Here is a 14936-nt window from a genome sequence, read left to right as displayed (position 1 = left end):
AAGAAACAATTTCAAATTGCAAGCCTATTTGGTTTGTTTCAAAACTGATTAAGAGTTAATTTGATGTAGGACACAATTTACTATTTAATTATTGTTATTTATTATTTTTGGTATTTTTATGTAAAAAACGTTATTTTAGGTTTAGGTGATTTATTTCCTTGTTTTTAGGTGCATTTAATGGTTTTTAGGTGCATTTAATGTTTTTTAGGTCAAATTTGATTCCTGTTATGGTTAGGTATCAATTAGGAGTTATTTTAGATTATATTTTCTTGTTTGTCAAGTTTTAAAGAGCCCTTAAATAGACCCCTAAGTTGGTAAACGTTTTTCATAGTTTATTATCAATAAAAATTCAAATTTGTGTCTTTTGTGTTCTCTGGTGGATTCCAGACCTATCACCTTGTGGATTCAAGGAACCCCTTATGGATTCGAAATTTACTACCAGGAACTAACAGTTTAGTTTCTGTTCCATAAAAAGAGCATTGTGTGCTCTTCTCTTCAGGCTTCCGCAACATCATAATTTTTTTTGTTTAAATTATTTATTGTTTATGAGTCTCTTACTAATTTTTGTATAAGTTTTATTTTAAATAATCTAACTTTAAGTAAAAAAAAAAATTTTTCAAATAAAGAAATGGGAGGTCACAACCAACCTAACCACTAGGTGAGTTTGAAAATTGCCTAAAGCCCCCGAGGCAGCGAAAGACGGTCCCAAATTTTAATCAATAGAGTTAGTTAATAGATGAAAAATAAATTTTTAGAGTTACCTCCTAATGTTCAACTTTTAAATCGGCGTTCCTAATGTTAGGCAGGCTGTCCAATTTGTTCAGAGACTGTCATCAATGCACTTCGGCGCGGAGACATGAATCACTCTTTCCTTCTGATGTCGCAGAAGCCTGAAGAGAAGACACGATGCTCTCTTTGATGGACAGAAACTAAACTGTTAGTTCCTGGGTAGTAAACCTCGAATCCACGAGGGGTTCCTTGAATCCACTAGGTGATAGGTCTGAAATCCACTAGAGAACACAAGAGACACAAGTTTGAATTTTTATTGATAATAAACTATAAAAAACGTTTACAAACTTAGGGCCTTTTTAAGGGCTCCGTAAAACTTGACAGACAAGAAAATATAATCTAAAATAACTCCTAATTGATACCTAACCATAACATGAATCAAATTTGACCTAAAAAGTATTAAATGCACCTAAAAACAAGGAAATAAATCACTTAAACCTAAAATAACGTTTTTTTACATAAAAATACCAAAAATAATAAATTACAATAATTAAATAGTAAATTGTGTCCTACATCACCTTCAATCATTTAATCAAAGAAAAACCTAAGAGCACTACTATACGAAATGGGGAATAAATTGATCTAAGAACTCACTCTATACTTCTATAAAAGGAGGGGCAAGGTTGAGGAAAATAAAGAGACATAGAAAAAGTAACAGAGGACCTAAGAAATAAAAGAAAAATAAATAAAAGAAAAAGAAATAATTAAAACAAGTGAAATGTTTCCTAGCTGCTAGAAGTAATTTCTCAATCTCTAGAAGCATTTTCACATCTTTGGCTGCCTCATTGGCAATCAAGGGGAACCTTGATTAGAGTGGTGGGTTGAACTCCCCATAATGAATCTAGGTCTAGTCGAGGTCCACCTCCCTACTACACCAACCCAAGACCCCCTACCCCCCACCCCACCCAACCATTTTTTTTTTTTAGGGTACTTCTTCAATATCTATTAACTTAAAATTCTTTAAAAAAAAAAAATTCTTCTATGTGAAATTATAAGGCCTTTGATACATTATATGAGAATTATGAAATTATATAATATTCAGTTATTTAGTTATTGCCATTAAAACTTTTGAAATAAATTGCAGATTATATAAAGTTCACATTAAAATTATATAATATATGTAAATAAAGTTGTCCCTACCTACTAGGGATGACAATTTTGCCTCGTTCCGTTTGACCCGCCCATCTCCGCTTCGCTCCAAATGAGTTTTCCCCGCCCTGGAAAGGTGGTGGGGTGGGGATGGGGAGAGATTTTAACCCCGCACCACGGGGCGGGGCGGGAATGGGTTTAGACTTTTTAGACCCAACCCAACCCACCCCGCCCCGTGCCCATCCCCATCCCCGCCCCACTCCACATTGATATCATTGATTTTTTATTATGAGATTTTTGTTTTTGTTTTTGTTTTTGTGATATTGTCTTGTTAAACACTTTAATAATATTATTCAATTTTTGCTAAAAATTAATTTGATTTTATGGGATAAATTTATTTGTAATTTTAAGTATATTTTTATTAACGAAACAAGTATTATTAAAAACAATTGTACTAGTTGTAGGCAAATTAAAAACAATTGTAATATATGAAACTCTATTTCTATAGTTTCAATCAATTTAAAAAATATTACTCAACGATTAAAATTCTACTAAAAATAGTTTTTGGTATTTTTTTAAATTGTTATTTATTTATATTAGTATAAAATTCTACTACAATTTTTCGTTTTAATAGTTTTAATAATAAAAGTTGGGTTATACATATCGTGCTTGCACTATACAATTCATTGCAAATAATCATCAACATGATATAAAGAATTTTTTACCAAGCCCAAACCTATGAAGCACTTAATTACGCAGTTGTACGGTTGTGCCAAGTCCAAACCCTACAGAAAGTAGAATATATCCTAGAAGTTACGTGCTATATATGATAATGGCTTACATATTGCTGTAAAAATACTTCTTCACTCTGACAATCATCATTTCAAAAGAATACCATGCATATCATGAATAAGCAAATATTTTGGTTTCAAAGCCTTTCAAACTCAAAATATATTGACTCTTATCATGTCCTTGTTACAACTCTTGCTCGGACTTAAAGAGCATGCATTGAGACTGGTTCCTGGTCCGACTAATTACAAGTATTTGTCTTACTACATCTACCGATAACAACTATAATTTAGCAGATACTATAGATTGAAATTCTCTCTCAAAAAAGGAAGAAAAAAAAACTATAATTGAAATCTTCTACGATATAATTAAGAACAAAATCTATACAAGCATACTAATCATGGGTGCTTCCATATGCTTCACCAATATTTTGACAAAGTCTCTTGCTATTTAGAAGCAACATCTAGACAAATTTCATCTTCTTCCACTGGGACGAAGCTCACCTTCTTCTGCAAATTTAGATTTTATCCAAGAAAATAATGTTAGCATAGTTGAAATTAATGTCCAAATTTTCATGTTATTGAAGGAAATTAAAGAGTCATAATCTTGAAATTTAAGCTTGCTTTAATAATTGGAAAACATAGAATTCAAAGCAATTAATTAATGTTTCTTCATGTTGAAAAACTTTAATTCTTCCGTGTCATGGGCTTGACCCACGTCTCCCTCCTCTCCCCTCCCCAATAAAATTCTAATTTAATTGGAAAAGACTTTGAGTTTTAGAACACTTAATTGGAAAAGACTTTGAGTTTTAGAACACTATTTGTGTAGGTTATATACAAGTACAAATCATTATTTAATAAATGTAGTATCAATAATAATTAACTCCAACTGCTAGCTAAGATTTCAATGCTTTCACAATATTATTGCAGAGAATTGAACGGAGGAACTTCAATTTGGGTCACTTCTTCTTTTGATTAGTTCCAATTTCTTTTAGTCACAATTATCTGGATATTTTTTTTAATAAAATAATTAATGCTTGTCTACAATCTCGAATAATACTGCCAAATGCCAATCCGCCTTCCTGGCCCACATAGATTTACTTTTTTCTTTTCTTTTCTTTTCTTTTTTGGGGAGAAACGGGCCACATAGATTTACAACTTAATATAGACAATAGTATAAAGTGATCGAGGTCCTTTTTTTTTTTAATTATTTTTCTTTTTTATTTTATAACTTGATAGGTGGGGGAAAGAGGGATTTAAACTCTTAACGTTTCAGTAGGAAACACCTAAAAAAACCAGTTGAACTATACAACTCTTGATTGGGGTCATTTTCAAAGTAAATCTTCTAAGATGATGATGTAATTCCAAGATTTATTTCCAAAAGAAAAATTATAATTTTAACAAAATTGTTTAGTCTACGGCGTATGTAGTAATATTTTGTATGCGTTTGACATTAACTTATTTAGTTTTTTGCTAAAAATGTGTTAAAGTATACTTGTTCTACAAAAATTTGAAGGAAAAAAAAATTAAAAAGTTATACACAAAAGCTAAAAACTAAAAGTTTGTCGAATAAATTGTAGGCAAACAGATACTTCAAGTTACAAAATTTGAAACTATCAAGTTAACTATAGTAGTAGGGCATAGATAAACATCAAGCATAGAGGGTTTTCATAGAAGAATTAACTGACCTAAGCATGGTCAAACAAATATGTTAGTTTGCCCAAGTTATCTCATCAATATTACTTTAATGAAAGAAATAGTAACTTGTATCATATATTTTTTTTATCGTCAAACATATTTGTCTACTAGTAAGAGAGAATGATTCAAATTCAAATTCTCTTAATTTGGCAGAAGAATCAGACAATGTTTGTAAGCTACAAAACTCTTTCTAGCATAGGATTAAAGCAGTTTGATAGAGTAAAGAATTTATTTTTTTTGGTAACCAAAGCAGACCTTTGTAATTTCATGCCTAAAAAGTCAAATATGGTCGACAGGGTTCACTTCTTCGAATTCGAGGAAAATGAGGAAGTATGTCGTGTTCTTATTGTACATCGTTGTCTTCTTGTTTAAGGGGGGTTTTGGCTGAGTATGTTCAATTCTTTGTCATTTGTTACGTAATGCTTATCATTCTAGCGAACTCTTCTGAAGAACTCTCGAAGCCTTCACACAAAAGTTACAAAGATACGCCAATATATCACTGTTTGTAATCAATATGGACAAAATCAGGGTTTGTCTTAATCCTCAACTACGTGTCTGGTAAGGTAAGGTTTGGATCTTGTTTCACACAAAAACAGAACAAGTATTTTCCACCACAAATTTCCTTTCTCATTTATTTCTTATAATTACTGTTTGACATTGAAATTTCAACGGTTTTCTTTAATACTTTGCTTCTCTTCCTTTTCGCTATAATGGCGGAATTACTAATTCTTAATTCATGATACATGTTTTGGGAAGAATTGGTCCCATTCCACGTTCAAATTGTTGCCTAAACATTAGGCAATTAGCCACTTCCACAATTTTTTTTTTGCCAAAGCCACTTCCACAATTAAATTATGCATTTCTATAACTTTTTTTCATCGAATTAATCCTACTATCCAACTGCCTTATCATCCACATATTAGTCTACCCACATTAAATTATAAAAAAAAAAAAAAAAAAAAAAAATCAGAAGTGTTAGCCATCAACATCTTTAACCAAATGGGTGCATGGGTCCCTAAAGGGCCGACAACATCTCATAAATTATGGGCCCTTATATCTATTTTTTTCGCCTGAGCTACTATTGCTAGTATTACTTGTTCAATTGATTAAAGATGGCACAATGAATGTGGAATTCCTAGAAAGAAACTTTCAAAGAATCAAAATGATGTAATTCACAACATTGATTATTGAATGATATACTACTTAGTTTTATGATTAGAAAAACATAAAATAGAATGCAAAAAATAGAGCAGAGAAGTTGTATTTCTAAGGAAGCGTACCTTATGTGCTTTGTTCTTCTCCCCAATGCTACCAAGAGCTGGTTTCCAAGGTACTTCCTGGTGCACCAACGCGCCCTCTCTTGCCTCCAGTGAGTCCTTGTTAACCTCCATAGGTCCAGCATGGTTCATATAAAGACCTACAATCTTCTCAGCCACCTCTACCTTATCTCTGCTTTCAGCCACCAATTTAGCCACTTGAGAACTTGGCAACCTCATTTTCACCCTCAAAGGGCTCGTACCCGGCCCCGGCTCATCGGATACAAGACTCGACGATGGTCTAGTAAGCGAAAGGTCAGAAACCGTTCTTCGAGATAGCATCAAGCACTCTAGCCTATCCTTGGCACTCAGGTGTATGCCAGTGGATTGTGAGCGTTTAGACAACTTTTTCTCCTCAGGAAACTTGGGCAGTTCTATTAAGAAGTAAACTTTCTTGGGCTTAAGCTCTTGTTGTGGTTCCAATGGCTTGGCTCGGATGCCATAATGCTTAACAGCCTCAGATTCCAACAGAACATGACCAGGGTAGTCCTTGACAACGTCCCAAACTTGTATGGGAGTCTTTATCTTCATGGTTTCGCCATTGATCTTCATCACCTTTGCTTTTTTTCTCCCTCCTCCTATAGTGTTCCCCATCTTCCTCTCTCACAGGGTTTGGTATTTGCTAAACTCTCACAAGTTGCTGATTAAGCCTCTTGTATAATCTCTCTTCTACTAATTACCTCTTAAATATATCGCCACTCTTGCACAAGTTATATATACGCGGTCTCTTAAGTAGGTTTGAGATTGTCTAAGTAGTTGAAAAGGTTGAAAAAATCAGCTGTGAACCGAATGGTGTGAATTCTAGAAATTCTCTTCACTGAAAATTTCCTAATAAGAACATAAATAGTAGTGAGAAAACACAAGCATTTGGCATCATGATAAGACTATCTTTTCTGGTAAAAGATTGTAAATTTTTGGCATGCCTCTTGTCACTTTGTTTTTATAAGCCCACCACTAAGAAAAGTGGTGGCCTATGTTTAAAATCATGTCAATAAGAAAGATTCTTTTCATACCTCTCTATTAGTAAAAGTAAAGTTTCTTTTGGAGATTTGAGGGTTTGGTGGTGTGTATTACTGTTAGTTGTAGACAACTTTTGAAATGGATAAGCGGTATTGAAAAGCAGAAGATCAGGGGGCTCAGCTTTCATCATATTATTGCCGCACGCAACCTTGCTTTCACAGACATGCCATTGCATCAATGTTACATCGCTTAATTTTTTTTTATTCAATGCAAATTTTAACTTTAAATTATATTATTTTCGTGTATTTTTTATACTTGCGAAATTTCAAAATAATTAAATATCAATAGTCATATTATCAATCAATTGTTTAATAGAATTATCTAATTATATATAATTAGACAATTTCATTAACCATACGCCAAGATGTATATTCATAAATCAAGACAAATAATCACTCAGCAAAATATAAAAAAAATAAATAAATAAAACCAGACAATTATCCTAATCTCCAACTTGCTTAGGAGATAATGATTGGACACAACGATATTTAAACAATCCAACCCCTTCATACTATTAGTGGCGGCTCTACATGCAAGCCAAGGTTGTCACATGATCACCCTGACTTGCAAAAAAATGTATATATACACTTGCTAAAAAAATATTATATGCTAAACTAACCTATTGTGACTTCTCTAATAAAAATTTTGAGCACCCTGACTTGAGAATTATAAAAATTTAGATTAAACAAAAATAAGAGTAGTGCTATTACATTCATAATATTTTCACAATAATCTTACAACAAATCTAATGTAGTAAGTTGTTACTGATTCTAATTTTACCCACCAATAACAGTTTTTTGCATAAGATATATTGTAAAAATGTTGTGGACGTAGCATTACTCCAAAATTAATTCTGCATCCAAAAATAATTCTTAATCCCTTTTTTTTAAAGCTTAAATAACAACAATAAATATTAGCTCAAATAACAACAAACATAAACCAAACAAAAACAAGACAAGACCAAACAACAACAAGTGAAAAAATTATTCAACAAAAATTTTTGCATAAGATATATTGTAAAAATGTTGTGGACGTAGCATTACTCCAAAATTAATTCTGCATCCAAAAATAATTCTTAATCCCTTTTTTTTAAAGTTTAAATAACAACAATAAATATTAGCTCAAATAACAACAAACATAAACCAAACAAAAACAAGACAAGACCAAACAACAACTAGTGAAAAAATTATTCAACAAAAAGCCTATTTTAAAACAAAAAAAAAAATTTGTAACTCGTTCAACCTATTCAATAAAATAATTTCTAATTTCATTTTTCTTTAAAAAATGGTACCAATAAAAATATTGGGGTAGTTCAAATTTTTTAGTGACCACCCTAAAAAAAATTTCTAGAGCCGTCATTGCATACTATAATATATGTTCAATTTTCATCAGGGGAGTCAAGAATTTTCTCTCCAAGTTTTCACCTCCTAAGTTTTGTGGCTTTTCGCTTTATTGAAGGCCTTCCCAAGATATATCCTGGGCGATTTTTGTGTTATTGGAGAACTTGTAAAGTCGACTTTTCAATATACACCAATTCTATGCAATTTATATACGATTGAATAAGATCTCTACCTTCATCATTTTCATCAACCTGGAGTTACATGAGGAGTATTTTATGTAACTTAAAATAAACTGTCTTTTTTTTTCTTTTACTAACAATTTTATTATTATTCAATTTTAGTTATATTATTGAATTATTTTCTTTATTTATATATGATTATTTATTAAGCTGTGCAACCCATTATTATATTACTAATATATATATATATATATATATAGAAGTTAGAAATGTCAACCCTAATAGTAGTATAAAATTCATGAAACTTAAAAATAAAGGAAAATTATTTAGGCGATGTCAACCTCCGATTAATATTTGATATTAAAGCATTATTATTGATAATAATAATAAAAAACCATCAACATTAAACAAATTATATTCAAAACAAAGACTTCAATTTAGTATTAGTTGCTTAACGAGTCATAATGATATCTAAACCTTCAAAAATCCTTTTTGGTTGTCCTTAAAATATAAATTTCTCAAGGATTAATCCTAAAATATATTTCGCAAGGATTCATCCTAATATTAACAAATAACAATATCCAATATTAATAAAGATTAAAGAGAACCCTTCAAAATTTTCCAATCTGCATTTTTCATACAAAACTTCCAAGAAAGGTACTTCTTTTACTATCTCCCCCCCCCCCCCCAACACACATGAACATAAATTATATTTATATATATATATATATATATATTCCTTATCAAGGAAGTAAGTATGGTTTTTTTGGATATAAATTGTTCACAGTTAAGGTAGGTATACATGATGTGTGCACCAAGGCCTATTGGCTAAATATCATAATACTATACTGTATAATATATATTATACCATATTGTACTTGGCTAAGTGTCTTCTTTATGAAGTGAACCAAATTTTTAATCCCACAATATGGATTAGATCCAAGTTATACATGGTATTATTTCTCAAAAAAGTTATACATGGTATAAGTTTAAGTAATGTTATATAAATATATTTTTTCATTAGATGCGAATTTTGGCAAATTCACTATTAAATTACATTTTCTTCTAATATCTTCAATGCTTGCAACTTTTCAAAATGATTAAAAAAAAATCAATAGTTATGTTATCAATTAAATATTAATTTCAAACTTTTGTAGTTTAAAATTATACATAAAAGATAAGTTAATGGATCAAATAGTAAATAACATCCAACCAACATGAAATTTGATATACAAGTTAAGAACATATATAACATATAATCTAACATTGAGATTTTTAAAATATGAATATAATAAAATGTTATTAGGTGGTATAATATTACTTAAAGTTATACCAGGTGTAACTTGAAACATTCCCACCTAAGTATTTGGCAATATTCCCCATTTAGTTTAAAACATAGCATTGTCCCCCCTTGTCTTTTGGTAATGAGCATTTTACCTCATCCGATAGTATTTTCTATCAATTTAATGGGAAATTCTTTTCTTTTCTTTTCTTTTAAATGTGTTTGGATCGATAGGTTAATGATCCTAATACCCTTCAATAACAAACATACTATCGATGCAATTTTTTGTCTATCCTCGTTTTGATGTGCTAAAATCCTATTTTGAGCGAAAAAATTTTCCATTTTTGAATGACTTTTTCATGTATGTTTAGGTCACTTTACCTATTTTGAAAGGACCCCAAGCCCATTTGAAGGCCTCCCATGAAGCCCAAAATAGGGGAAGAAAAATCCTTCTTCTTTATTTTTTTATGCCCTCCAAGCCACAACTCCACACTTTTTCCTTTAGGTTTTCAGGTAGGCTTGAACCACATGATAGACATTTTTTACAAAAGGTATTGAGCCCATGCAAAAGCTTTGTGAAGAAAAATGCCGATCCCTAGACTCATTTTCATCTGGCAATGGCCTTGATTTGTGTTTAGCATTCGCGGTCTTTCAGGCTTTTACTTATTGTGACTTCTGAGTGACTAAACCCAGATCTTTGGTAGTTTTTCGGGTCCAAATACGTGAAGTTTCTTTTGCTGGGCTTGTCACATTGGACGGAACTTCATCACCTTGTGGGGTTGGTGGGCTCAATTAAGGCCATAACATTGGGCCAGGTAATATAAAATATATATATTTTTATTGAGTAAATCAGGTAATATAATTTTGTGTATAAAAAGTATTTCTAGTGTATGTGTGGCAAAAATTATTTTTGTCAACTTATTTTTGTTACTATTTATGAGTTTTCCTGTACTTTTTGATACTGTGGGGGGTAGAAACTCAAGCTTATGTATTGAGCCCAAAGCCCTATGTGAAGGTTATTGTGTGTCCGAAGAGGTGAAAATTGTTGAGGAGTATTTCGCATAAAAAAAATATATTTGGGAGTGAAGAAGATCCGTCCGAAGAGAGCACTAGTGTTCCGAAGAGATCATTCTCCTCGGATGTAAAGATTCTTGGTCAAACAAATATCTGGGGGGTTCGAATGAGCTTACTAATGACTTCAGCAATCTGGATAAGCTTTAGACGTGCCTAGAGATAAGAAGAATGGAGAAATATCTAAAAGGAAAAGCTGCCACCACCACATTAAATGCACTGCATCTACTTTTCTGGCCACATTAATGTGGAGAAACCCTCTGAACAGTGTCAATCCAGCTACCACCACTCACAGAAAGCTAAGGAAGAAATCTGACGTGACACATACTCAAGTGGACACTTAGATGAAGAACAAATGGACAATGATGATGATGAGGGAGGATGCTATATAAAGAAAGAGTTTCTAGAGAAAATGGGGACTTTTGGAGAGTGGTATTGATTTTTCATTGAATAATATTCCTTTTCGGACATCAAATTGAAAGACTGTGAAGTGTGTTTTTTATCAGTTCCTTCTTAGCACTATAGTTAACTATTGCTTAGTCCACAATCAGCCTAGTTCTTTCACTCATTCTCTATAAATTCATTATTCTGGGTTTATTGGGCTCATAATCCAAACCTTTTGGACTTGGGCCACAAAAATATACCCTACAGATACTATTCATGGATTCCACTTTATTATTTTAGTTAACTTTTTACCTTTATCTACAGTACTTTCAGCAAAAAATTTTTAGTTTTAACAAAATAAGTAAATCTCAAACGGACCATAATCTCTTAACAATAATAAAAACAACTTAACTACGGTTCCAGGTTCACAACAGTCAACCCAACTTGGAAGGAAAACTTTGCCATATACTATAGTGGTACTAATATTTTTTGCTGAATTACTAGTACTAGATAATGTTTATTGATATTGTGTGTGTGTGTGTGTGTGTGTTTTTTTTTTCATTGGAGGTCATCTGAACTTAGGCGAAGGTGGTGATAAAATCCTAAACATTTGGCTCAACAATAAATAAAAAAACTTTTGAGTGTTCCAGGAGATGAACGTAATCAGAGACCAATAATTTCATTTGCGATATATATATTCACTATACTAATTAAAGTCCAAGTGCACATTACTAATTTAAAATCTTATGAAATCATTTTTAAAAATAAAATTTAATGAACTTTTTTTTTTCTTAATATTGAATTTTAAAAAATAAACATATTTGGTTAATAAGAAAACGAAGGAAAATGGAAGATAGAAAAAGAAAGAAGACTATATTTTGTGACACTCAAAATCAAACAAAAGACCAATAAAATGGGAGTAGCTGCTTTTTCTCTAAATGACTGCATTCATATTAATTTTGTTCTACATTTTTCTAGAACCCCATTTGTCCAAAGTTCACGTGAAGCTTTCAAATTTGAATGAAGTCCAGTACCGAAACTTCTATAAAACACAGAAGTTTTAATTGACTTTTTTCATTTTTTTAATGGGAAGTTTTAAAAGTTGACTTGATAAATAACATTTCCTTGACTTTGATTTATACACCAAATTCATCACGATTTTTTTTTTTTTTTTTTTTGTCGGTTGAATGAAACCTAATGTGTAAATGCAATAAAATTTGTGTCTTCCTATTTCCAAACTGGACTTGAACAATCAATGCAAAACGTCCCAATCTAGTACCATTTTATTATAATTGAATACCTATGAATTAGTTCAAAGTTGTAGTACGTTTTTGACAACCTTTAGAGACTGTTTTCGTGATTTTCAGTGAATGATTTGCAGTGAGATTTTTGGGTTGTTTTTCTGGGTTTTTTGGGCCTGTTTCTGGTGGTGTTCACAGTGGGTTTGCAGAGCCTTTGATGGCTGTTTTTGGGTATTTTTTTCTGTAGTTATGGGGTGGCTTTGCTTCATTGTTCGGCTTTGTTTCGACACAGCTTCTTGTGGGCTTCAGTGGTATTTTTAGGAATTGCTTTCTGGGTATTTTGGGTTTGCTGGATTTTTTTTTTTTTTTTTTGAGAATCAGTTTTGCTGGGATTTGAGTGAAGAAGATGGTGGAGTTGTATGGAAATGAGGAACATGTGAGGGAAAGTTTTGAGGAGCTGAAGCTTCTATTGTCATGGGAGGAGTGCCCTATTTTATAGGAAATGATGGTAAGATTACCATGCGGTGTGGAAGTAATACTTAGGTACTTCCGAAACACAGAAAATTATACACTTTCTTCTCACATTCATGGTGGAGTTCACCATAAATGTGAAATGAGAGAGCACAATTTCTCCGTACTCTAAAAGTACCTAAGAATTTTTCAGAGTACGGTAACTTTTTCTTTGCACCATTCTAGCTTGCAATTTGTTGAAGGCAAAGAATTTGGTTATATGCCTTATGGGAAGAAATGATTAATTTGTTGCATGATTTGCATCCCCTCTAGGCATAGGATTTGGATAAGTGTCCTCATCCTAGGCCACCATGAGGTAAAAATCTCTATAATTTAATGTATGAAAATATCTCTTGAACATTCTAGAACTTTGGATACTTGACCTCATCATAACCTGTCATATGGTATGTTCTTGACAAATTGCATGAAAATATCTCTTGAACATTTTGGAACCCTGAATACTTGGCCTTATCATAGGCTGCCATATGGCATGATCTTAGCCCTCCACATGGCAAGTACCACAAATTTAAATGTGTATTCATATAACAATTAATTGAAAGGGGGTTTTACTTCATCACCAAACTTAGCATTCTACTATCCGTGGGCTTTACTTGACAAAACTCATTGTTTAGTTCAAGTGATTGGATCTTTGCTAGTTTTCCGGGTCTAAATACATAAAGTTTTATTTTGCTGGGCTTGTCACATTATTGAACGGAACTTCATCAGCTTGTATCAAAATATATTGCGTTTGAGGAGGTACTAATATATTGTAGTAATTTACAATTATTTGTGGGTTTGGTGGGCTCAATTAAGGCCATAACATTGGGCCAGGTTATACAATTTTGTGTAAAGGATTTCGAACTCTAACAATTTTATTAAAAAAAAAATTTTTTTTTTTAAAAATCAAAGACCAATAGGCAATAGATGCTGTAAATGAGATACTATTCCATCCATTTCAAACATATTTAACAACTCGAGTAAACCCAAGTTTGGGCTGAGATATATACTAATGGCTCGGTTGGGTTGGGCTATAAGCAACCTAATTCTAATAATTTGGTGGGCTTGTTCTATTTTTCCTTGTTTTCACTTTTCACTATATCTTTCTTTCTTTCTTTCTTTCTTTTTTGTGGTTTTTCTATTTTTGGGTAACTGCAGTTATCCACCCTAAATTATAAATGTATCAGAAATTTACGCCCTAAAGGGCCTAAACTTTTAGATTTTATAATTTACACCTTGATCCGAAAATTTGCTATATATATTCACTAATTAGTAATTACTATCCAAATTACAGTCCAAATTAGTGGTGCCCATTACAAATTTAAATTTTATGAAATCACTTTTAATAAAATTTAATGACTTTTTTTCTTAATATTGAATTATAAAAATGAAAACGTGTTTGGTTAAGGATAAAACGAAGGAAAATGAGCTTGAGAGGATGGAGAAACTTGATTAATATTTGTACAAATCTATTGCCAATGACCGAAACCGAAATAAATCACGATCAAAAGAAAAGGAGTATTGACCTTTTTTTCTTTTTGTGGGAATCGTACTGACATATACTTTAACTATGAGAATCGTACTGACATTTACTTGACTTTTTTCTTTTGATAGGACATTTACTTGACATTTGCTTAATGAGAATCGACATTTACTTTAATGACACGTTACGAAAAATTAATTTCTAGGAGGGTAAAGTTTGCCAATAAATTTAATTGTAATTTAAAAGAGTGTTTGGTTTGATGTGATATTATATTTCGCTACAATATTATGTTATTGTAAATTTACATTAATATAATCTCAATACAAAAATACAATATTACATTGTTCAACAATGCGATGAGATTAAAATAATGTGAAATATTTTGTAATTTTAAATTATAGTAATATTAAAAATAAAAAATAAACCAAAAACTTTAATATCAAGTCATCGTAATGTGTATCACATCAAGGGTACATCACAATAAATCAAACGCCCTCTAAGGATACAACTCTCATTAAACAAATTAATATGACTACATATTAAAAAATATAACTATTGAATTAAATGTTCTTTATGTTCTCAAAACATATGTCAAATTTCATGTCAATTAGATATTATTTACTATTTAATCTATAACTTTTTTATGTATAATTTTAAACTACAAAAACTAAAAATTTAAACATTTGATTGATAGCATAATTGATCTTTGATTTTTTTTTTTTTTTTTTTTAGAAAATTTCTCAAGCATA

General features: G+C 31.3%; 1 protein-coding gene across 1 annotated transcript; it reads right to left on the bottom strand.

Annotated features, from left to right (window-relative positions):
* Positions 1-2798: 2798 nt before the first annotated feature.
* Positions 2799-6614, bottom strand: LOC112038751 (uncharacterized protein At1g66480). The gene is made up of 2 exons (XM_024071594.2): positions 5645-6614; positions 2799-3176 (listed from the first exon to the last, which is right to left on the bottom strand). The coding sequence occupies exons 1-2, from the start codon at positions 6272-6274 to the stop codon at positions 3114-3116; spliced, it is 693 nt and encodes a 230-aa protein (XP_023927362.2). The 5' UTR covers positions 6275-6614; the 3' UTR covers positions 2799-3113.
* Positions 6615-14936: the final 8322 nt, after the last annotated feature.

The sequence above is a fragment of the Quercus suber genome, unplaced genomic scaffold (assembly GCF_002906115.3).
Source record: "Quercus suber isolate HL8 unplaced genomic scaffold, Cork oak 2.0 scaffold_40, whole genome shotgun sequence".
Lineage (NCBI taxonomy): Eukaryota > Viridiplantae > Streptophyta > Magnoliopsida > Fagales > Fagaceae > Quercus > Quercus suber.
This window is presented reverse-complemented; position numbering and strand designations above follow the sequence as displayed.